The sequence below is a fragment of the Oryx dammah genome, unplaced genomic scaffold (genome assembly GCF_014754425.2).
Source record: "Oryx dammah isolate SB20612 unplaced genomic scaffold, SCBI_Odam_1.1 HiC_scaffold_13, whole genome shotgun sequence".
Taxonomy (NCBI): Eukaryota; Metazoa; Chordata; class Mammalia; order Artiodactyla; family Bovidae; genus Oryx; species Oryx dammah.
The window spans coordinates 14082261-14103934 of NW_024070197.1; the positions used below are offsets into that span (position 1 = coordinate 14082261).

Genomic DNA, 21674 nt, shown 5'->3' on the forward strand with positions numbered 1-21674 from the left:
TTTGCAAGGATGTGGAACAACTGGAAATTTGATACATTGTGGCAATACCAGTGACACAAGAGCTTTGGAAAGGGCCGGGCTATTTCTATGAAAGGTAAACACAGTCTATCCCCAATCAGCAATTCCATTTCTAGGCATGTACCCAGCAGAGATGCCCACATGTGTCATCAGAGGATGTTACTAGAATGTTCCTAGAGGGAAACAACAAATCCATCAACAGGAGAATGGATTGACAAATAGCATAATAGTCACACACTGGAAATCCCTGCAGTGAAAAAGTGTTGGCTACCAATACCTGAGATACCATGGAAGACCCTCATAGACCTGATGTTGAGGATAAGAAGGACCTACGGCAGCACACCATCAGATTTCATTCTACAGAGTCCAAGAACAGGCACAACCAAAAGATGGTAAGAGACAGCAGACCAGTGGTTGCCTGTGGAGGGGCTGCTGAGTGGGAAGGGGCCTGAAGGAACTTTCTGGGTAGATGTAAATGTTCTACAGCTCAATATGGATGGTGGCTACATGGACATAATTATTTAAATCATTGAGCTATGCCTTTGAGATCTGTGCAAGTCTCCGTATGGAAGCTTATCTCAACAAGAGAAGAACATGGTGACTTAGAGCTTGGACATCCTAGGTTTGTCATCCAGATTTGTCCCCTCGCAGCTGTGTGACCTTGAGCAGGTTAGTTTCCCTCTCTATGCTTTGTGAGAATTAAGTGAACTAATAGAGGTAGAATGTTTAGAAGAGGGCAGAGCACAGAGTGGAAGCTCAGTGAACCATTGTATCATCATGGCCCCCCAGAGTCCTCTCCAATATGAGAGGATCCAGAGTCTGACCCCCTCTCCCGTGTTCTGATCCCAGGATCCCATCACCTGGCGAATTCAGTGTTCTCACACTAATCCTTGTTGGGTCTAAAACTCCGTGATTTGATGACTTTGAGATTCCATGACTCCCACGTTTATGCCAGGCTAAATTTCTGGGCTTCTGTGAATCACCCAGTCATGGGTGCCAGCACAGGGAACGCTGTCCCGCCACACACCCCTACTCCCCCTGCCCCTCAATAAAGCAAAGCACGACACACACGGCTTCTCTCTCCCCACTGATATATTTGATAACTGTCCAGAACCAGAGCCGGCATCAGCCAGGGGGCGACGGGGAGTAAAAAAGAGTCCAGGGAGGGGTCTGGGAGGCAGGGGTGAGGAGGAAAGGAACAGACACACACAAAAGAGAGGGAGGGGAGAGAGGCAGAGGGCGGGGGCGGGGCCGGGAAGAGAAGCCAGCCAGGGGGCGGGGCGAGGGGGGAGGGAGGCGGGAGATCACTTGAGGGGGCGGGGCCACGGGGAGAGAGGGCCCCTCCCCCCAGAATACAAAATGAGGGGCACTGGAGTGGGCGGTCCTGGGCTCGCGGGGGCGGGAAAGAGACTCGAGACGTGGTGGGGCTGAGGTCAGTAGTAGGTTTCCTTCTCCACCCAACCTGAAGAGACAAAGGAGGAAAGAGACAGAGACGGGAGAGACGGGCGCGGAGAGACGCACAAGCAGAGACAGAGAGACAACGTCACAGAAAGAAGCCCAAAGGGGCAGAGATACAGGGACAGACACAGAAAGGAGGAGGCCCGGAGAGAAGGGGAGAGGGAAGAGGTGCCAAGGGGATGGAGAGACAGCGCGGAAGGGAGGAGGGGGGATGGGAGGGGCGGGAGGAGGGGGCAGACAGAGAGGTCAGCATCGTCACCAGGCGGCGCTCTCCCGCCTCCCCCTCCAGCTGCCCGGCCCCGTTCCCCGCAGCCTCCCACCTCTACCCCCGTTAGCCCCTCACCCCCGGGGTTCCTGCGCAGGATGAGTTTGCGGATTTCGTCGTAGACGAAGATGAGGAAACTGTAGGGGAAGGCACAGAACCACCAGCTGGGCCTGCGGAGAAGCGAGAGGAGGAGCGAGTCAGCGCCGGGCAACTCGGAGGAAAGGAGGCGCCACGCCCAGCGCACTGCCCCCTGATCCTTCGTGCCCAGGGTGACGGGGGCTCTGGCCATGGCTCTGGGCCGGGGTCTGCACAGCCCCACCCCACCCCCGACCCATGACGGTGTTCCACTGCAAAGGCTCCTGGGAGGGCCCTGGAGCAGGTGGTACCTGGAGGGGGAAAGGCACTCACTTGAGAGGGTACATGCGAAGGGCCACGTCCATGCCTGGGCAGTAGGACAGGAAGGCTGCCAGGGCCGTCTCCTCAAACAAGCCAAAGATCAGGATCTTGTTCCTGCAGGCACAGTCAGGGCTGGACCCAGAGAAGCCCACCCAGCATCTCCACCCCATAGACACAGAGGCACAGACGGGTCCAAGGAGATGGCGACGGTGAAATATGAAGACACAGACACACAGAGAGGCCGGGGTATAAAAAGGTAAAACAGATCTGGAGAGGGACGCAGGAACGTCCCAGCAGTGCACGCACACACACAGGCAGACAGGGAATCCAAGATAGATGTGACCACTGGAGAGAAAATCAACTCAGAGGCAAAACCAGAACAGACAGACATGGGGCGGGACGGAAAACAGCCACAGCGACACGACCCTCACTTCATGCCCTGCTGGAAGACAGAGTTCCTCCGGGTCTTGCAGATGATCAGGTCAGCCCACTGCACGACCACTATGCTCACGAAGAAAGCTGTGTGGCACGTGAACTCCACCACCTTCCTCTGCTCGTAGGTCTGCGAGGGTGACGATGCACGTGTCAATCAGTGGTCAGTGTGGCCGCAGCCCTGGCCCCCACTCCTTGCCCACGTGCTCCTTGCATGCAGGTAGATCCCCAGGCAAAGCGGGGACTCTGTCCAGATGGGGTCCCCTGGGGGGACATGTCTGCCCTCTGTAGCTCAGAGCCCCTCGGGAAGAGTCAGGAAATGGACAAGGAAGGAGAGGGCATACTGGTGACCTTAGTTGTGGACCAGAGGACCTGGGGGCCTCCTGGGGGGACACTGGCTGGGCTGTGAAGGGAAGACAGAGACTGGGAAGGGGGTCACAAAGCCTCCCCGCCTGGCTGGGCAGAGAGCCTGGCCAGTGGACAGGACCACGATGGGTTGGGGCAGCAGCTCCAGGAGACCCCTTGTGTCTGAGGGAGGGTCTTGCTGACCCCCAGGGCAGTGGGGCCATCACAGGAAGCCACCCGTGCATGGATAGGACAGCTCACCGTGGCCCAGGATGCTGTGGGCAGAGACCCCGCCTGGGAGGCCCACGGCCACGCTGTGGGACCCGGCCCTACGCACCCACTGCTGTCCGTAACTGTCCTCCAGGTCGTTAACCGTGCGGTCATCCCAGTTCAGCCGGATGCCCACCAGGTTGCTAGGCAAGAAGCCATTTTCTGCCAGGATCACGAAGTAGGAGAAGAAGCCACCGAGAGCCTGGATCATTCCTGGGGGAGGAGAGTAGGGAGATGAGGAGAGGCTCAGGTGGGGCGGGCAGCCAGCCCAGGGCACCTCTAGGGCCCCTTGAGACTCGGTCCTCTGCCTGAGCATCCTCCTGGCTGGGCTCCCGGAGGACGACCTGAGGGCGCCACCTGGTGGCGAGCACCTGAAATGGGCTCCCTGGAGCAGCAGACTTGGGGAGGGGGCTCCCAGAGATGGAGAACCTGGAGTCCCTCCCACTTGACCCAGGCCACCTGGACATCAGGAAGTCCCTGAGGACCCCCATGCAAGAATGACTTTCCCAGGCCTCTGACCACCACCACCAGGCCTCTGCTGGGACACCTGTAAAGCTCTGCACCCTCCCCTCCAGCAGCAGAGGAGGAGGCAGGAAGGGGTGGGGCTCGCCCCTGGAGGTGGAGCAGTGGCATGGCCCTCCTGGGGCCGCTCAGTATCCCACACGCACCCCGGGGAGGCCTTTCCTCCACCCTCGATCTCTAAGTCACTCCTTCCAAACTTGTGGAGTCCCACACCAAGGTCACAGGTGTGAGACCTGGCACCCAGGCCACAGAAGGGGAGCCCAGAACCAAGGTCACCTCTGGAATGACTGAACCGCACTGTAACTGTTGCCAACCCCCCCCCCCCCCCACACACTGCAATCCTTCCTGGCCAGCTTCCTGACCCCATATTAGGTAAAAATGCCCACCCCAGTACTCACCCTCTAGCGCCCTAACCAGTCACCTAATGCCACCCTTCTAGCAGTTTTCTTCATCTTGAGGCTAAAAAACTGGCTACTAACCCATAAAAAGCATTGACTCTCCCCCACCCACTACGTTTGCAGTATCTTCATTATCTCTGCTCCTTGCTCTCAATACACTCACTCCTTTCTGAAATGCTCTGTGTCTGGAGATTCTTCAGCCCACGTTTGGACTGCCACAACTAGACCTATGGCAGCATGTCCTGCTTTTCACTCCACTCATTCAACACGAGGTTCCCGAGTGCCCAGGGTGGGCTAGGCGCTGGGCATTCAGTCGTAAGCCAGGCGGGGGCCCCAGGTCCTCACCGATCTGTCCGTAGGCCATACTGATGAGTCTCTCATTGACCAGCTTGTCGGTGCGTGGGTTCCTGGGCTGTCTCTTCATGATGTCACTCTCGGCAGCCTCGTATGCCAATGAGATGGCAGGGACCTGGGCAGGAGAAGCCAGTGAATTGGGGTGGTGGTGGGGTACCCTGCCCTTCTGGAGCCTGGGGGTGGCCGGGGCTCACCATGTCGGTGCCCAGGTCGATGCAGAGGATGGTGATGGTGCCCAGAGGCAGTGGGATGTTGGCCATGATGAACAGCAGGAAGGGTGTGATCTCTGGGATGTTGCTGGTCAGGGTGTATGCAATGGACTTCTTCAGGTTGTCGAAGATCAGGCGGCCTGTTGGCAGGGTGGGCTCAGACCTCAGCACCCACGCCAGGGCACCCTAGTCCCGCTGCTCCTTCCTACCCAGTCTAGGTGTCCTTCCTAATCCATCCCTTCACCACCCGTCTTTCCATTCAGACATCCAACCAGGTTGCCTCTGTTCAAACAGTCTCAAAATACAACCACTTAGGAAGACTGCGTAGCAGTTTCTTTTCTTTTTTTCCCCCCTTTTTGGGCCATGCTGCATGGCTTGCGGGATCTTAGTTGCCCCAACCAGTGATTGAACCCGTGCCCCCAGCAGCGAAAGTGCAGTCTTAACCACTAGACCGCCAGGGAATTCCCAGTCTTTTTTGTTAAAGTTAAGCATCCCTGCCTTATTGACCCAGCAATCCTCATCATAGGTTTATAGGATGAGTATTTATGTCCACCAAAATGCAAGTACAAGAATGTTCACCATCGCATTGAAAGTCAAAGTCACTCAGTTGCATCCGACTCTTTGCAACCTCATGGACTATATATTTCATGGAACTTTCCAGGCAGAATACTGGACTGGGTAGCCTCTCCCTTCTCCAGCAGATCTTCTCAACCCAAGAATCAAACCAGGGTCTCTTGCATTGCAGGTGGATTCTTTACCAACTTTATCTTTATCAGGGAAGCCTCACCATAGCATTATAATAGCCGAAAAAGAAGAACTTCCCTGGTTGCCTATTGGTTAAGACTCCCTGCTTCCACTGCAGGGGCGTAAGTTTGATCCCTGGTCAAAGAACTAAGATTCCACAAGCCAAATGGCACAGCAAAATAAATAAATAAATAAGGGAATTGCCATACTTATTTTTTTAAAAGGCACAGACAGGCAGGCTGTTCTGTGGGAGATGGCATAGATGGTATGATCCCCTTTGTGTAAAAAATAAGGCACCTAGTTGCTCACACCTGCTGTTGCCTATCCCCGCAAGGTGTGGCTCTCCACAAACTACCGGGGTCTTACCCTAAGCACTTATGGGTGCTGATTTAAGTGTACTTCAGCATAGCCCATTGTGTGTGCTGAGCCGGGCGATGTGACGTGGGGGCTCACTGTGCCACTTGCTCTGCTTGGGGGTGTATCCGGACTTCCCCCTGCTGAAGGTTAAACTGCGCTGCTTCTTTCACTTCAGAGAGGCCTTCCTTGCCCCTCCTTATCTAGGTAGGACCCCTGCTTGGACTTCCCTGGGGGTCCAGTGGTTAGGACTCCGTGGTTCCAAGGCAGGAGGCGCGAGCTCAGTCCCTGGTGGGGAGCTAGGATCCCCAACTCCATGCAGTGCAGCCAAAAAAATTTTTTAAAAGGTAGGTCCCCTGTTGTCATCTGTCATAGCACCCTGCTGGTTTTCTTCTTAGCACTTGTCACCATAAGTAATTATGTTTGGGTTTTTTGTTTTGGCTGTGCTGCATGAAATGTGGGATCTTAGTTCTCCGACCAGGAATAGAACCCAGGCCTCCTGCATTGGAAGCATGGAGTCTTAACTACTGGACTTCCAGGCAAGTCCCTGTAATTACGTTTGTTATGTTAGAATTTGTTAACTTGGGGAAGGCCCCCCACTTCCTGGAGGGCAGGGACCCTCCAGGGCTGCAGCAGGTACATGACGGAGACCCTCCAGGAGTCTGCTTTGCTCATAGCTGATTCTCCAGTCCCCAGTGTGATGCACAAGGTAGGAGCCCAGGAAGTATCTGGGAGGCGTGAACTAGAGCATCCGTGAGTGTGTGCCCTGCACATGCGTGGAACATGTTTTGGGGGGGGCAGTGAGAAAGGGTTAACCATGTGTCCACTGGGCCATAGGAGACAAGGGCTCAGGGCATTTAACCTGAGGCTATAGGCTCAGCTCTACTGTTTGAATTCTCTCTTATCACGGGTTATTTTTTACACTGGGCGCTTTTGAAATGTGAGAGAGAGACTGGAAGAAAATGCAACCATAGTGTGAACTGTGAATATTTCTGGATGGTGAGGTTGTGGGCGATGCCAATGTGCTTCTTAATGCTTTTCTGCATTTTCTATAATTATCATGCATTACTTGGATGATCAGAATAAAACTGAACATGAACAAGCCCCATCTGTGGCCGAATCCAGGCCCTTCAGGAAGTGGTGCCCAGGGGACCCTGAGGTCTGGGCTCTTGGCTGCCCAGCCTCACCAGCCAGCGCCCCCACACGGCCGTGCCTCTGCCTGCAACTCCCTTCGCTGGCATTTCTCTGTGTGAAAATTTCCAGTGGCCCTGGGGACTTGGCACAGTGACTGCTGCCCACTCGGGGAAGCTTCCTTGGCCCCCAAATGCAGGCTGGGGGAGAGGCTTCCTCAGGGCCCCTCTGCTGGACCCTCTGCCTCCCTGAGGTTGTACTTCTGAGTATCTTTTAAATATTTCCACCTCTGCCTTACCCAACAGACTGGGTCCTCGCTGGGCAACACGGGGACCCTCAAGTGTATCAGCTCAGTCCTGCCCCCAGGGAGCCCCCAACACTGTGGGGGGAAGAAAATTGAAAAGGAAAAGCTCAGGCTGTACTGGGGGCCTGGTGGGATTCCATGATATCCCTGTCGTGTACCTGCTGCAGCCCTGGCCTAGTCCCCTTGCCCTTCTCAGGCTTCACACAGGGACCCCAGTCTCCAGGGCCACCTGGGCCGACTCACTCACCCTCCTCCACACCCGTGACAATGGAGGCAAAGTTGTCGTCCAGAAGAATCATGTCAGCTGCCTGTTTGGAGACGTCAGAGCCGGCAATGCCCATGGCCACCCCGATGTCGGCCTTCTTCAGGGCCGGGGAGTCGTTCACGCCGTCCCCGGTCACGGCCACAATGGCGCCCTGGAGGGGGAGAGGGTGAGCGCGGCACCCAGAGGGCTGGCACCAACCCTCTGCTCATCCCGGACCCCGGAGTCCTGGCCCCCAGCCCCCTTCCCCCGAGGGACCCCAGCCTCAGCCCACCTGTCTCTGACAGCCCTCCACGATGATGAGCTTCTGCTGGGGGGAGGTGCGGGCGAAGACGATCTCGGTGTGGTTCTGCAGGATCTCATCAATTTGCTCGGAGGTGAAGTCCTTGAGGTCAGTGCCATGGATCACGCAGGCCTTGGCGTCCCTGCAGAGAGCGGAGAGTGGTCAGGGCATGCGGACAGACCCACAGACAGGGGGAATGGACCAGGCTCTGAGAGAGGGACAAAGGGCTTTGCGGGGGTGGGGGTGGGGGCATCAGAGATGAAGGGAAATGGGGGGCAGGGGCTGCCGGAGGGATGGAGGGCAGACCTCAGGAAGAACTTTGGGACCCTGGACTCAGAGGAACAGAGATATGCAGACAAGCAGGAAATGGAAACAGACACAGAGAGAGACATGAGGATGGGAAAGCTGAGGGAGTCAGAACAGAGATGAGAGAGACAACAACGTAAAGGACAGGCAGGAAGAGAGACTGATGGACACAGGAATGAGGGACATCATAGAATCCTCTCAGATGGGAATTACTAGCAGCCCATTTTAGAGAGGAGGAAACTGGGGCTCAGAGAGGCTAAATGACTCACCCAAGGCCACACAGCTCACGCGTGGCCAAGCTGGGATGTGAGCCTACCCCTTGCCAGCCTCACGCAGCTGGAACACCAGGCTGCCCATCATTAAGACAGAAGAGGAACGGGGCCCAGATGCTGAGTCAACAGAGGAGACCCTGGAGGAAGGGGACCCACTGTCCCAGAGGGACCTGAGTCGGGCTGGGCGGGGCTCACCGGGGGTTGACCTGGCTGACGGGAATGTTGAGCCGCGCAGCGATGTCCTCCACAGTCTCGTTGCCCTCGGAGATGATGCCCACGCCCTTGGCAATGGCCTTGGCCGTGATGGGGTGGTCGCCGGTGACCATGATGACCTGCGGGCATTGTGTGCAAATGGTCCAGCCTCACCACTGGCCCCTGGAGCCCTGGCCCTGCCTCCCCCGCTGCCCCCCGGGCCACACCTTGATGCCTGCACTGCGGCACTTGCCCACCGCGTCGGGGACAGCTGCTCGGGGCGGGTCGATCATGGACATGAGGCCCACAAAGCAGAGGCTGTCGGTGGTGAAGTTTACATCGTCACAGTCGAAGGCAAAGCCCTTGGGGAACTGCTCCTCGGGCAGGTAGTAGTGGCAGAAACCTGGTGCGGGGAGAAAGGAGGAGGGGCTCCAGCCTCAGTCCCCCCTGCCTCCTGCCCACAGCTCCCGTGGCAGCAGTCAAACTCCCCAGCTGGCCACAGTCAGTCCACGCTCATTTCTGAAAGATGGCTTCCCCTGTCATTCATTCAATCAATCACGGTGCATTCTGGGAGATCCTATTCTGAGCCAGGCTCTGGGCAGCACCACACCCCTCCTTACCCTCCGGCCCCTGCCCCGACTTGGCCCCACCCCTGGTGCCCACCAAGCACGCGCTCGCCCAGGCCGCCGAGCTCGAGGTAGGCGTTCTGGAAGGCCTCCTTCATCTCTTCATCCAGTGGCTGCTCCTTGCCGTGCAGCAGGATGGTGGAGCATCGGTCCAGGATACGCTCGGGGGCGCCCTTCATCACCAGCAGGTACCGGTTGTCATTGGGGTCCTCGGTCTCGTGGATGGAGAGCTGCAGACAGAGCAGAGGGTGGCCGTGCCTGGGCCTCGCAGGGACCTGGAGGCTATCTGCACCCAGCCGGGGGGAAGAGGACTCCCCGCCATCCCCTCGGGTGCCAGGATGCCACGGATGCCAGGACAGACCTCAGCCGGGCTCGCCAGAGGGCACTGCCTGAATCTCTCTACCTGTTGTCATCTGTTTCTCAGACTCTCTCACAGAGATCTCTGCTCATCCCTGCCCGTTTCTGTCTCTTTGACGAATATTTCTTCTCCTCTGTGTCTCTCTCACAGAAATCTCAAGGGTCCTGAGGATACATGCATTTCTCTCTGCCTCGCCCGATGATCTCTCATCTCACATTAGACCCCATTACCCAATCTGTTCAGCTCACCTCTGAAGTACCCAGATTCTGACCTCTTCTCACCCCCACTGCCTTCCCATTCAGCCACCAGCATCTCTCATATGAAATGTCACAGCAGCACCCCCACATCAAATCCCTGAGTCTGTCCTCCCCTCCCGACTGTATTTTATTTTCTCCCCATGGTAGGCAGAAGGAGACTTTAAAATATGAGAGTCAGTGAAAAATGGTGCAGCCACTTTGGAAAACAGCCTGGCTATCCCCACAAAGCTTAAACATAGGGTTATGACGTAAGCCTGCAGTCCCCGGGTACACACCCGAGAGGCGTGCGGACGATGTCCACACAGAAACTTGTAGGCGGATGTTCACAGCAGTATTATTCATAGTAGCCAAAGGGTGCAAATAACCCAAATGTCCGTTGACAGATGAATGGATCAACAAAATGTGATCTCGCTATATAACGCAAAGCCATTCAGCCGTAAAAAGGAATGGAGTGCTGATATGTGCTACAACGTGGAAGGGAAGGGAAGTGAGAGTCACTCAGCCGTGTCCGACCCTGTGACCCCATGGACTCCACAGGCCATGGGATTCTCCAGGCCAGAATACTGGAGTGGGTAGCCGTTCCCTTCTCCAGGGGATCTTCCCAACCCAGGGATCAAAACCAGGTCTCCCGCATTGCAGGTGGATTCTTTACTGTCTGAGCTGCCAGGGGAGCCCTGAGGAGCCTGGAAAACACGATGCTGAGTGAGAGAACTCAGACACTCAAAAACACGTATTGTAGGATTCTCTTTACATGGAGGGTCAAGAATAAGCAAGGGCATAGAGACAGGACGTAGATTAGTAGTTGCTTAGGGCATGAGGAGACGGGGGAGGTAGGGGAATAAAGCCAGAGAGTGTGAGGGTGTTTTTTGAGATGATGGAAATTCTCTAAAACTGACTGAGTAGATGCTAGCTATACTATGTTGTATATACTATACTATATACTGTGTGTGACTATACTGAAACTCTTGAATTATGTACTACGTGGGTGATCTATGATGGTGTATGAACTAGATCTCAATAAAACAGTTTTTAAAAATGTGAGTCAGGTCCTGTCTCTACCCTGCTCCTTGGCTCATGCCCCCTGCCAGGGTCACACCCAAGTTGTGTCCACAGCCCATGAGGCCTGATGGGACCTGGCCCAGCACACACAGCCCTCATCTCCCACCATGCTTCCTGGCTCCACAACCCCTGACTATTGATCAGACACCTCAACACATTCCTGCCTCAGGACCTTTGCACATACTATGCCCACTGCCCCCAGATACCCACAGGGCTTCCTCCCTCAGCACGGTGACTTCCTGACATATTCCAAATTTCCTCCAGTCCTCATGCCTCTGTCATCGTCTGTCTCCTGGCACAGGAGCATAAGTTCCCCAAGAGGAGGAACTTCACTGTTTCACTCACTGCTGTTACGTCTTCCCAGCACCTAACACGAGCGTCCCAGACATATGGTGGCTGCTTAAAAATATCTGCTGAATGAATGAATGAGATCGCTGGCTGGTTCCCACTCTGCTGCAGGAAATCTTTACTCCTCTGCCTCCCACTCACTCTCACTCCCATCTCTGTTCCTCTCTCCACTATCAGTCCCATTTTACAGATGGGGAAACTGAGGCTCCGGGAAAGTTAATAGCTTGCCCAAAGCAGGAGGGCAGTGGGGCAGAGCTGACTGCTTTTGGGGCATCACAAAGAAAGTGGAGAGCCCCACGGTACCTGGTACTTGTTAGTGGAGTTGAAGGGGATCTCGGCCACTTTCTTATTACGTTCACGCATCAGCTTCACAGAGCCAGAGGACAATTCGATGCACTTGAGCAGAGCAGATTCGGAAGCATCCCCAGCCACATCCCGCTGTAGGGCGGAGAGAGGGCTGTCAGAGCAGAGAAGCACGGGGTGGGCAAGAGCCAGGCTGAGGCCAGTGGGGGGTGGGACCCACCTTGAGCACGGGGACATTGTCCTGACCCCCCTTGAAGACAGCACGGTTGCAGAGTCCAGCGATGTGGGACAGGGCCACCCAGGTGTGCGAGCTCTTGTCGAATGAAGTCCCTGAAAAAGCCACCAGTCAGGGCAAGGGGTAGCCGGGGGGCAGGGCGGGCACCTGGGGGGCGGGGCAAGCACCCTCCTGTCTGGGCTCCACCGTCACCTGACTGGTCCTCAGTGGTGTCAGCCTCGTGGATCTGGTTGTCAAACCACATGTGGGCGACTGTCATGCGGTTCTGGGTGAGGGTCCCTGTCTTGTCTGAGCAGATGGTGGATGTGGAGCCCAGGGTCTCTACAGCCTCTAGATTTTTCACAAGGCAGTTCTTCCGAGCCATGCGCTTGGCAGTCAGTGTCAGACACACCTGGGTCATGTGCAAGGACAGGTGAGTTACAGCTCGAGTCAGTGGCGGGGCTGGGCCGGCAACACGACTGTCCAACAACCTGACTGCTTAGCCCAAAGAGAATCCTGAGCAAAGAATCACCCAGAGACTCCACCCAAGGCACAGACTCATAGAAATGGGCTCAGATGTACCCCCCAAAATATACTAGAATGTTCACGGCAGCAACATAATAGTCCCAAACTGAAACAACCAAAATGTTCTCTAACAGCAAAAGAGAAAATTGGAGAAATAAAAGACGGGAATACTATACAGAGATGAAAAAGTAAAAGAGATCAGTGCCTACAACATCGTGGGTGAAGCTCAAAAACAATGTTCAGCAAAGAAGAGCCAGAAACGAGTTGCTGCTGAATGATTCCACTGATGTGAAGTGAAAAACTACAGTTGGAAACCAGGCTATCCTAGGGGTAATCCTGGGGTTGCGGGGGAAGGGCTGAACAAGGTCTTGAGAGGGCCTCTAGGGAGCTCCGTCTGGGTGCAGCTAACCTAGGGTGTGTTCAACCGACTCCAGCTAATCAGGTTGTATGTTCATACGTGTGTACAGTGTAGGTCAATAAAAGGCCTTGACCTTGACCTAGAGTAGCTTTGAGTATGCTAATATGGAAAAGTTTGCAGGATCTATTGATTCTAAAAGAATCAAGGAGCAGAACAGTATTCCCAGGATGGTCCCTTCTGTGTACGCTGAAAACAGTTACTACATATGTGTGAATATGCCCATCTTTGCTGGGAATAGTGCAGTGAGCCTGCTTCTGAAGGGAGGTTGATGGCTAGGCTAGGCAGTGGGTCCAGACCGTTATTTTACTATTTAACTATTTTAATGTATTCTTTTGATTTTTTACCACGAGGGTGTGCTTCTTAATTTTGTAAGTTAACTTCAAAAATGATGGGGTGGTTAGCTTGCGGGATCTTAGTTCCCCGACCAGGGATCAAACCCAGGCCCTTGGCAGTGAAAAAACGAAGTCCTAACCACTGGACAGCCAGGGAAATCCCTGTTGGTTTGTTTTGCTCATGAGGCCTGCTGAGTCCCAGGACCCTCCTTCTTCAATGTCTGGGAGGATTTGGCCCTTGATGTCTTGATTGCAATTCGGTCCCCCAAGTTGCAATCAAGATCATTGCCATTGGTCTTCAGTGGTTAAGAATTCGCCTTCTAATGCAGGGGGCACAAGTTTGACTCCTGGTCTGGGCACTAAGATCCCACATGCTGTGTGGTGCAGCCAAAAAATAAACAAGTAAATAAAATAAGATCATTGCCTAAGGGTTCTGTATGCGACAACTAAGACCCAGTGCAGCCAAATAAACTTTTTAAAAGAAAAGATGTTTGCCATCAGGCCGCCAGCCCCCTCCTCCCTCAGACCCAGGGGTCTGGGCCTTACGGTGACAGTGGCCAGCAGGCCCTCTGGGACATTGGCCACGATGATGCCGATGAGGAAGATGACAGCCTCGAGCCAGGTGTACCCAAGAATGAGGGACAGGATGAAGAAGGAGACGCCCAGGAAGACAGCCACGCCGGTGATGAGCTGGATGAAGTGCTCGATTTCGATGGCGATGGGTGTCTTGCCCACCTCCAGCCCCGAAGCCAGAGTGGCGATGCGGCCCATGACGGTGCGGTCACCCGTGGCCACGACCACGCCCCGAGCAGTGCCTGTGCGGCCAGAGGGGACGGGGCTAAGGCTCAGCGAGGTGCAGAGGGACCCCGAGCCCCTGAGGTGCGTCTGTCTGTCTGGACCAGCCTGGCCCCACCCGGGTGCCCGCCCCACCCTGACCGTCTCACCTTCCACGCAGTTGGTGGAAAAGAAGGTGATGTTCCGGGTCTCCAGGGGGTTGTCGTGCGTGCAGTCGGGGGAGCGGGTCTGGGGCTCTGATTCGCCGGTCAGGGAAGAGTTGTCCACCTGGGGTGGGGCACAGGGGACAGAGCTCAACCCCAGGTGTGGGGTCAACTGGCATTTGCTCAGAGGAGATTTCAAGATTTTTGTTTGTTCATTTGTTTTGTTAATGAGGCAGAAATCTCATTAATTAAGGAAACCTGTGTCTCTGGAGGTCACAGCTAGAGACCTAGAAGTCTGGGTGTCTGTCTGGAGGACAGAGGTTGGGCTCTTGAAGGTGGAGAGGGTGCAACTTCTAGGCAAGGTCAAAGGTACTTGCAGGTCTGATGGAGGAGGAGGGGGCCTGAACTCCTGGGTCTGAGGGAGGAGGGGCTGGGGGTCTGGACTCCTGGGCTGCTCCAGGAAGGGCAGAGCTGGGCCCCACGCGCACCTTGCAGCCGTGGGCTGAGATGATGCGCAGGTCGGCTGGGACTCGGTCTCCACCCTTGATCTCCACCAGGTCCCCGACCACCACCTCCTCAGCGTTCACCTGCATCTTCTCACCTTCCCGGATGACCAGGGCTTGCTGCGAGTGGGATGGAGAGGCGTCACCTCCCTGACGCTCTCTGCCTGAGGTCACTGGGCACAGCCTCGGCAGCTGTCCATGCCCCACCTGGCCCCTTCCTGGGCACCCCTCACCTGAGGAACCATGTTTTTGAAGGATTCCATGATCTTGGAGCTCTTGGCTTCCTGGTAGTAGGAGAAGCAGCCAGTGATGATGACCACAGCCGCCAGCACGATGCCCAGGTACAGCTGTGGGGAGACTCAAGGTCACAGCCCGCCCACAGCGACTCCCACCAGCCCTACCCTGAGATGTGTGCGTCTGGGGAGAGAGCTTTGAGTAAATGGGCTTCTGCAATTGTATGTCTGACCTCAGGTTGTATCTATTTGAGGGTCTGTGTCTCTCTGGCTGTCCATGTTTGAGTCTCTCTTTCTTTCTCTTTTTTAAAAAAATGTTTGCTCTATTTATTTATTGGCCTCGCCATACAGCTTATGGGATCTTAGTTCTCTGACCAGGGATCAAACCCAGGCCCTGAGCAGTGAAAGCACGGAGTTCTAACCATTGGACCACCAGGGAATTCGCTTGAATCTCTCTTCCTGAACAAAAGTGTGTCTGAGCCCCTGCTCTGTCCATCTCTCTATTTTGTGGGTCTTTCAGCCTGTGTTAGAGAATCAGTGTGTATGCTGTTGTCCATGTGCCTGTCTGTCTGACTGAATGCCTGACTTTACATGTAGGAGACTGTGTTTGACTCTCTCTAGGTGGATCTCTGTCTCTGTCTCCCTCTGCTGGCCTGCATAGGTCTGAGACTCTGGGTCTGCTCACCTGTTCGGGTTTTAATTTCTGAGCATCCTGCCTGCGCTCGACTCTCACACCGCTCTGTCCGCCACCAGGTTATGCCTGCCACTCTGTGTTTGGGTGCTTGTGTCTGTCTATCTATCAGTCCATGTCTGTGCCTGTGCCTGTGTGTCTGAACTAGGTGGCCGCGCTTGAATCTACGTGTTAGTGTGACTGCCTGCACTGACTCTCTGCACTGGTGTGTGCATGCGCATGTGTGGCTGCGTGCGTGCAAGGCTCTCCATGTAGTCAGAATACAGGTCTATGTTTGTGAGTATCGTGTCTGTTGAGACTGTGTGTGTGTGTGTCCCCTGTGCTGAGTGAAGAGGACCTGATAAATCAGCGTGTGGGTGTGCCTGGGTCTCTACGTGAGCCCATTCACCGAGCATCTTTCAGGCCATGACCACCTGCTTGTGTCTACCCTCAAGGCCAGTGGTGTCACAACACAGCTTTGGGATGGAGCCCCGGCTCATACTTCCTACTGTGTGACCTTGAACAAGCAACTTGGTCTTTTTTTTTTTTTTCTTTGACTGTACCATGTGGCTTGCAGGATCTTAGTTCCCAAGCAGGAATCGAACCCAGGCCCCCTGCAGTGGAAGCACCAAGCCTTAACCACTGGATCGCCAAGAAGTCCCATCTTTGTCCTTTCTGAGCCCGTTTTCCTCCTTGCATCTCTGGTTCTCTCACTGAGTGATTGTGAAAGTTAGATGGGAAGAAGTCGGAGGCGGGGCTTTGAAAAGTCCAAGGGGAGAAGTGAGACACGCATGTCTCTCTGCAGAGGAGCTCCTGGGCGGGGCCGGGTGGAGGGCACTCACATTGTCTCCAGAAGGGTCGTCCTCTGTGCCCGCCTGGATGCCGTAGGCCAGGAAGCAGAGGATGGCCCCAATCCACAGCAGGATCGAGAAGCCCCCGAAGAGCTGGCGGCAGAACTTGACCCACTCTGGGGTGGTTGGCGGTGGTGTGAGTGCGTTGGGCCCATCTCGGGCCAGGATCTCCTGGGCTTTGCTGTGGGTCAGACCCTGGGGGACACAGGACTCACATAGGACCCTCCCGGAGAAACCCTGGCACCCCAACACTACATAGTACCCTCAGGCATTGGGGGGTCGCGCCTCCCCCACCCCCACCCCGGGCACCCCTGTCCCTCCAGCCCAGCCGCACCTGCACACAGTCGGTGTTATATTTCCGGCAGACCTCTTCCACGGACATCTTGTGCTCTGTCTAAGGAACAGGAGTTTGGGGAACATCGGGTGAGCGTGGTGGCCTGGCGGTGGGGGGGTCGTTGGGGGAGGGGCCTGCTCTGGGCGGGCGCAGAGGGTGGGACTCACCATAGCCACCTCCTTCTTGAGGTCGTCCAGGTCCCGGCGGTCTTTGGTGCCCTTGGCCTTCTTGGGCGAGCCCTTGTCATCTTTCTTGTCCTGCGAGGTGGCGACACGATAGCTGTCAGAACCACCAGACTGCGGGCGAGAAGGGGTTACAGGGGGGCACCGGCCCTGCGGCTGTGCAGCTGCGTCTCCGGACAGGGCCTGCTCTGGGGGCTTCGTCTGTCCCTGCCCTGCGGCCTGGGTGTCTCTCAGAACTCCCGAGGCTTGTCCCCTCCTATTGCTTCCAACCCCCTACCCCCACCCCCCACCTCTGGCTCCTTGGATCTCTGTGCCAGCGAGTCTCCATCTGGGTCTGTCTATGCCTCTGTCTCTCTCTGTGTCTAGGTCTCTCCCCTTCAGTCTCCATGTGCCCTTTTCCCCCTCTGTGTGTCTCTTTCTGTCTCTTACTCCCTCTCCCTGGGCTTGCCCAAGCCCCCCACCCCTCCAGGTGTCTGTCTCCCGCTGTGCCTGTTGGTCTGTCTCTCTTGATCTGCCTCTCCGGGTCTCTGTTTGTGCCGCCTTATTCCCTTTTGTCTCTCTGTCTCCTGCTGCCGCTTTGCCTCTCCACCTCTCCATCTGTGGCTGTCTCCATCTCTCTGCAGTTCTTTCTCTGATCTCACTCTCTGTCTCTGCATCTTTATGCGTGTCTCTCTGAGACTTATGTCTCTCTCTGATCTCCGGCTCTTTACGTTTTCCGTCTCAGACAATATCTGTCACCATCTCTTGAACTCTCTCCCTGAGTCTGGCTGAGTCAGTCTGTGTTCTCCCTGGGTTTCTATCTCTTTCCAAGGTGGTGTATGGGGATCTTAGATTGTCCCTGAGTGTCAGTATTTTCTGTCCATCCTCATCTCTCCTTCTTTCTGTCTTCATCTCTCAAGGCACCTGCTTTTCTGTAACGCTCGGTGCGTCTCTCCCTGTCTCAACTGTTCCAACCATCTTGTCTGTCTGTGTCTCACTGTCTCGCTCTGCTGTCTTCCTCTCTACCCCCGTATCTTTCACTCTCTCTCTTTCGTCCATCTTGGCATCTCTGTGCTTCCAGCTCCAGGCCTCCCCCATAGAACTCCCCCAGGTCTCTCTCTGTCTTTTATTCTTGGCTCTTTTCTTGGGTCTCTTCCCCCAACTCCGTGGATGTCTCTTTCAGAGGACCCAGTTGGGACAAATGCCCAGGAGGTCGCCTGTTGGGCCCAGGGACGGTGGCCTGGCTGGACGTGCAGTTGGTCCTGAGGGGCTTGACTGAAAAGCTGAGGCCTAGCCTCTCTCCTGGGGGCTGGCGGGAGCCATGAATATGTTTGAACAGGGGTGGGCATGTTTAGGTCTCTGAAGGACAGACTAGCTGCTGGCTGGGATTCGGGGTGCAGAAGAGCAAGAGGCAGAAGTCCCCCAGGGCTGGCGTGAACTGGATGTAGTGTGGGGGGAGTGACGGAAGTTCTAGTTTGGGGGCTTGGGCTCATGGGGAAGCCAGCGTCCTCAGAGGCTGGCAGGAGGTGTGGGGTGAGGCTGGGTGCTGATACAGGACCGCTGACAGATCTTACGGGCCCAGAGCCAAGCTGGGATCCCAGGCTCAGCGCGGCTCAGCGCTAATCCCCTCGTGACCTTGTAGAGGGTTGAGCTGCCTGCTGTCTGCCCCCAGACCCAGAGGCTGAGCCCGGGGGGCTACTGTATCCTAGAGGCCTGGGAGCCTGGATTTCAGGGGGCAGGAGGGTGGCTTGGCCCTGCGCCAGCCCTGCAGCAGCGCTGCGTCTGACACGGAGCATGGAGATTCAGGCGGGCAGGGAGGACCCTCCTCCGCTCCCGCTTCAGGAGGGGTCTCAGCCTCCACAAGGGGCAGACCCAAGGACGGAGAGAGTGGAGATACAAGGTCGTGGGCACAAGTTAGAGAAATGAGGGGCAGGCAAGAGAGGAGAGAGAGGGGCCTGGGGGGAGGTGGGCGGAAAACTAGCTACCCACCCCTGAAGCCTTAGGGAAGGCCAGGGAGCTGATGTTTGGGTCCCTGTGAGACCCAGGGGTAGAGTCCCAGACTCCCCCATCTGAGAGAGGAGAGGCTGGGGGTCTGGACTCCTGGGTCTGGGGGAGGAGGGGCTGGGGGCCTGGATCCTGGGTCTGGGGGAGGAGGGGCTGGGGGTCTGGACTCCTGGGTCTGAGGGAGGAGGGGCTGGGGTACCCCAGTCCCTGGCAGGCGAGCCTTGGCTCCTGGTTGCCCTTGCCATGACCAGACTCCCTTGGGGGCGGGCTTCCATCTGTTGGAGAGGGAGCCGAGGCTTTCCCAGTCAAGGCAGGAGGCCCAGATGGGCGCACTGCGGGGCGGGAGCACCTCGGAGGGTGGGGGACACGCTTGTCTGGCCGCTGCAGCCGCCTCTGCAGCTCCTTGCCATTTTCCATGCCAGCCGAGCTCAGGCAGGCTCTGCCCCTAGGCCCGCCCCTTCCTCTCCTTTTCAAGGTGTCTGAGGCCTCATCTCCCCGTCTCTCGGTTGACCTCCCATTGTGCCTCTGTCCCCTTTTCCTGTCATCCAGGCTGCCTCTGGCTGTCTCTGGATGGGATATGTCTGTCCTTGGGTCTCCTCATCTCAGCCTCAGTTTCTCTCTTTGTCTCTCCATGTCTATCTGTATCTTGTCTGTATCTCTCTCTCTTTCCATATCCTCCTGCCCGCGTCTGTCTCTTTCTTTGTCTCTATGTCTCTTTTTCTCTGTCTCTTTGTCTCTATGTCTCTTTTTCTCTCTTTGTCTCTCTCTTTGTCTCTTTCAGAGCATCTCTCTCTGTGTCCGCCCATTTCTCTCTGTCTTTCCATGTCTCTGTCTCCCATGTCTAAAGCGCTCACTTCTCCTGTCCCAGGTCTTTTCCTAAGACCCGCCCCCAATTTCTTATCTAAGGCATTTAGCCTCAGTCCTCTCTTCCAATCTGCCCATGGCTTCCCTTCCGTTCCCACTTACCTGGAAGCCATCACTGACTCCCACCTGCCCCTTCTCTCTCCCAGTCCTCTCCCCATCCAATTCTTCCTCCCCTCCTGCCTCGCCCACCCCCATCCACCCATCTGCAGCCCCATCCCCCACCTCTGTCCCTGGACCCACAGCCTTCCTCCGCCATCTTTCTCCCCATCCCCCTCATATTTGCTCTCCCATCCCAACCCCCTCTCTCTTCACCCACCCAGCCCAGCCCACCAGCCTCCTTCCCCCCACCCCCTCCCTGTGGCCCCGCCCCAGACACTCAGGGAGGGATCCAGGGCTGCAGCTGGGGGGTCAGGTGGTCAGCCAGGGAAAGAGGCGGCATCTGCTGGAGAAACTCACAGACAAGGACACACGGACACGGAGGAAAGGGCATAGCCGGGCATGCACAATACCTCCACAACACGCATTTGCACACATAGCCCTCAGCAAGGCACTCAGTCTCCCTGCCGTGGCTCTCCTGCTCTCCCCAGCCCCCACGTCTGCTCCCCCAGATTAGGAGGTAGACACACGCTGCAGACCCAGGCTGCTCCGCAGTGCGGAGCAACCCCATGAGGGCCTGGAAGGAGAAAGGGAGGTCACTGGGTGTGCATCTCATAGTCTGGACCTATGCCCGCCTGGCCACGGAAGCAGACGGGCTTCAACACCCCCAGACACAAACACTGGCGTTCAGACACACCCAGACACGGGTGCAGGCATTCAGACACGACCCGGGCCACACAATCGCAGGCGAACGGTGCTGCCAGGCCTGACAGAACCAGGAACGCATACACGCACACGCACATCTTCGGCTGAGCAGGGAACCACACCAGGTCAGACAGAGAGGCCGAAGGCCGGTCCGTGCCCCGCGGACCCCGCACACAAAGGACACGCCAACATGCGCCACAGACTCCCGCCGACCCAGGTGGCCCCGGGGCACACACTCAACCAGCGACACAACCACACGGACGGGCAGGGTCAGCTGGCTCCCAGGGTCCTGCACCCGGGTCTCGGAAAGCAGAGGTCCCAGAGTCCTCGTCCCCCCCTCTCCGCAGACACCCAATGTCACTGGACCCACAATGTCACACACACAGGCACACACACACACACACACACACACACACGCACGCACACAGGCATTGCCTGGCTGGCCGGAGCACCTACCCCCATCTTGGCGACTCCGGGGGACAGGGGCACGCGGGCGGGGCAGGGGCCGAGACAGGGGGCCTCAGGGTGGGCTCAGGCGCGGGCTCGGGCTGGGGGCCTCTGCAGCGCCCGCGCCTCGGTCCGCGCGTGGGTCCGGCGGTCAGCCCTACCGCACAGAGTCTGCGGCGCCCGCCGCCTCCTCCGCCTCCTCATATGCCCGCGCCCGCGGGGGGGCCAGCGCCGGCCAATCAGGGGCGCCGCCGCCCTGATGGATGGCCCGCGGCCCCGCCCCCGGTACTGCAGCTGTTCTCCCCGCCCCCCAGCCTCCGCAAAGTGGCGGCTCGGCGGCGAAGGGGGAGCGCTGCGGGAAGCGGAGAACCCGGAGACGACCCCCGCAATGAGGGACCTAAAAACCCCCGCAGTGTGGGGTGTCGCCTCCAAGGAGGGGGCGCTGAGGGTGGGAGAGCCCCGGAATCCCCCCTCATTGTGTGCCACCAGAGGGAGGGGTGCGCTGTGGAAGGTGAACACGGGGCGGGGGGTTGGCGGGGGAAGCCCCGTAAGCCACTGCAATAAGGCACAAGGGCCAGAGCACCCTTCTCTGCAATGAGGCAGGGGGAGCCCTGGAGACTGTGGGGTGCTGTTCAGGAGGGGAGAGGGAGGGAACCCAAGAGGCGAGAAAGACACCCCCCAATGAGCAGGGACGCTGGAAGGGGGGGCGGGGCCCTGAGGCCCCGCACTGTGTGACCTCCCCCCACCCACTATGGCATGGCAGTTATCCAAGGAGACACAACTGCACAGGTACACAGGAGACACATCACAGCCAGAGAATCCCACCAAGCATCGGGCGCACACCCGACCACCCAGAGAGCAAAGATGCTGGGGACGCCCACCAACACCACAGCACACACCGCAAATTCACAAC

The 21674-nt window shown here is 56.8% G+C and overlaps 1 protein-coding gene across 1 annotated transcript; it reads right to left on the reverse strand.

The window, feature by feature from the left end:
• Window positions 1–1092: 1092 nt before the first annotated feature.
• ATP1A3 (ATPase Na+/K+ transporting subunit alpha 3) lies at window positions 1093–20955 on the reverse strand. The gene is made up of 23 exons (XM_040252661.1): window positions 20771–20955; window positions 16652–16741; window positions 16485–16544; window positions 16142–16345; window positions 14630–14743; window positions 14382–14516; window positions 13900–14017; window positions 13502–13770; window positions 11894–12092; window positions 11687–11796; window positions 11467–11601; window positions 9179–9371; window positions 8743–8918; window positions 8519–8655; window positions 7737–7887; window positions 7448–7616; window positions 4653–4807; window positions 4450–4573; window positions 3252–3397; window positions 2569–2699; window positions 2150–2251; window positions 1820–1911; window positions 1093–1480 (listed from the first exon to the last, which is right to left on the reverse strand). The coding sequence occupies exons 1-23, from the start codon at window positions 20774–20776 to the stop codon at window positions 1452–1454; spliced, it is 3045 nt and encodes a 1014-aa protein (XP_040108595.1). The 5' UTR covers window positions 20777–20955; the 3' UTR covers window positions 1093–1451.
• Window positions 20956–21674: the final 719 nt, after the last annotated feature.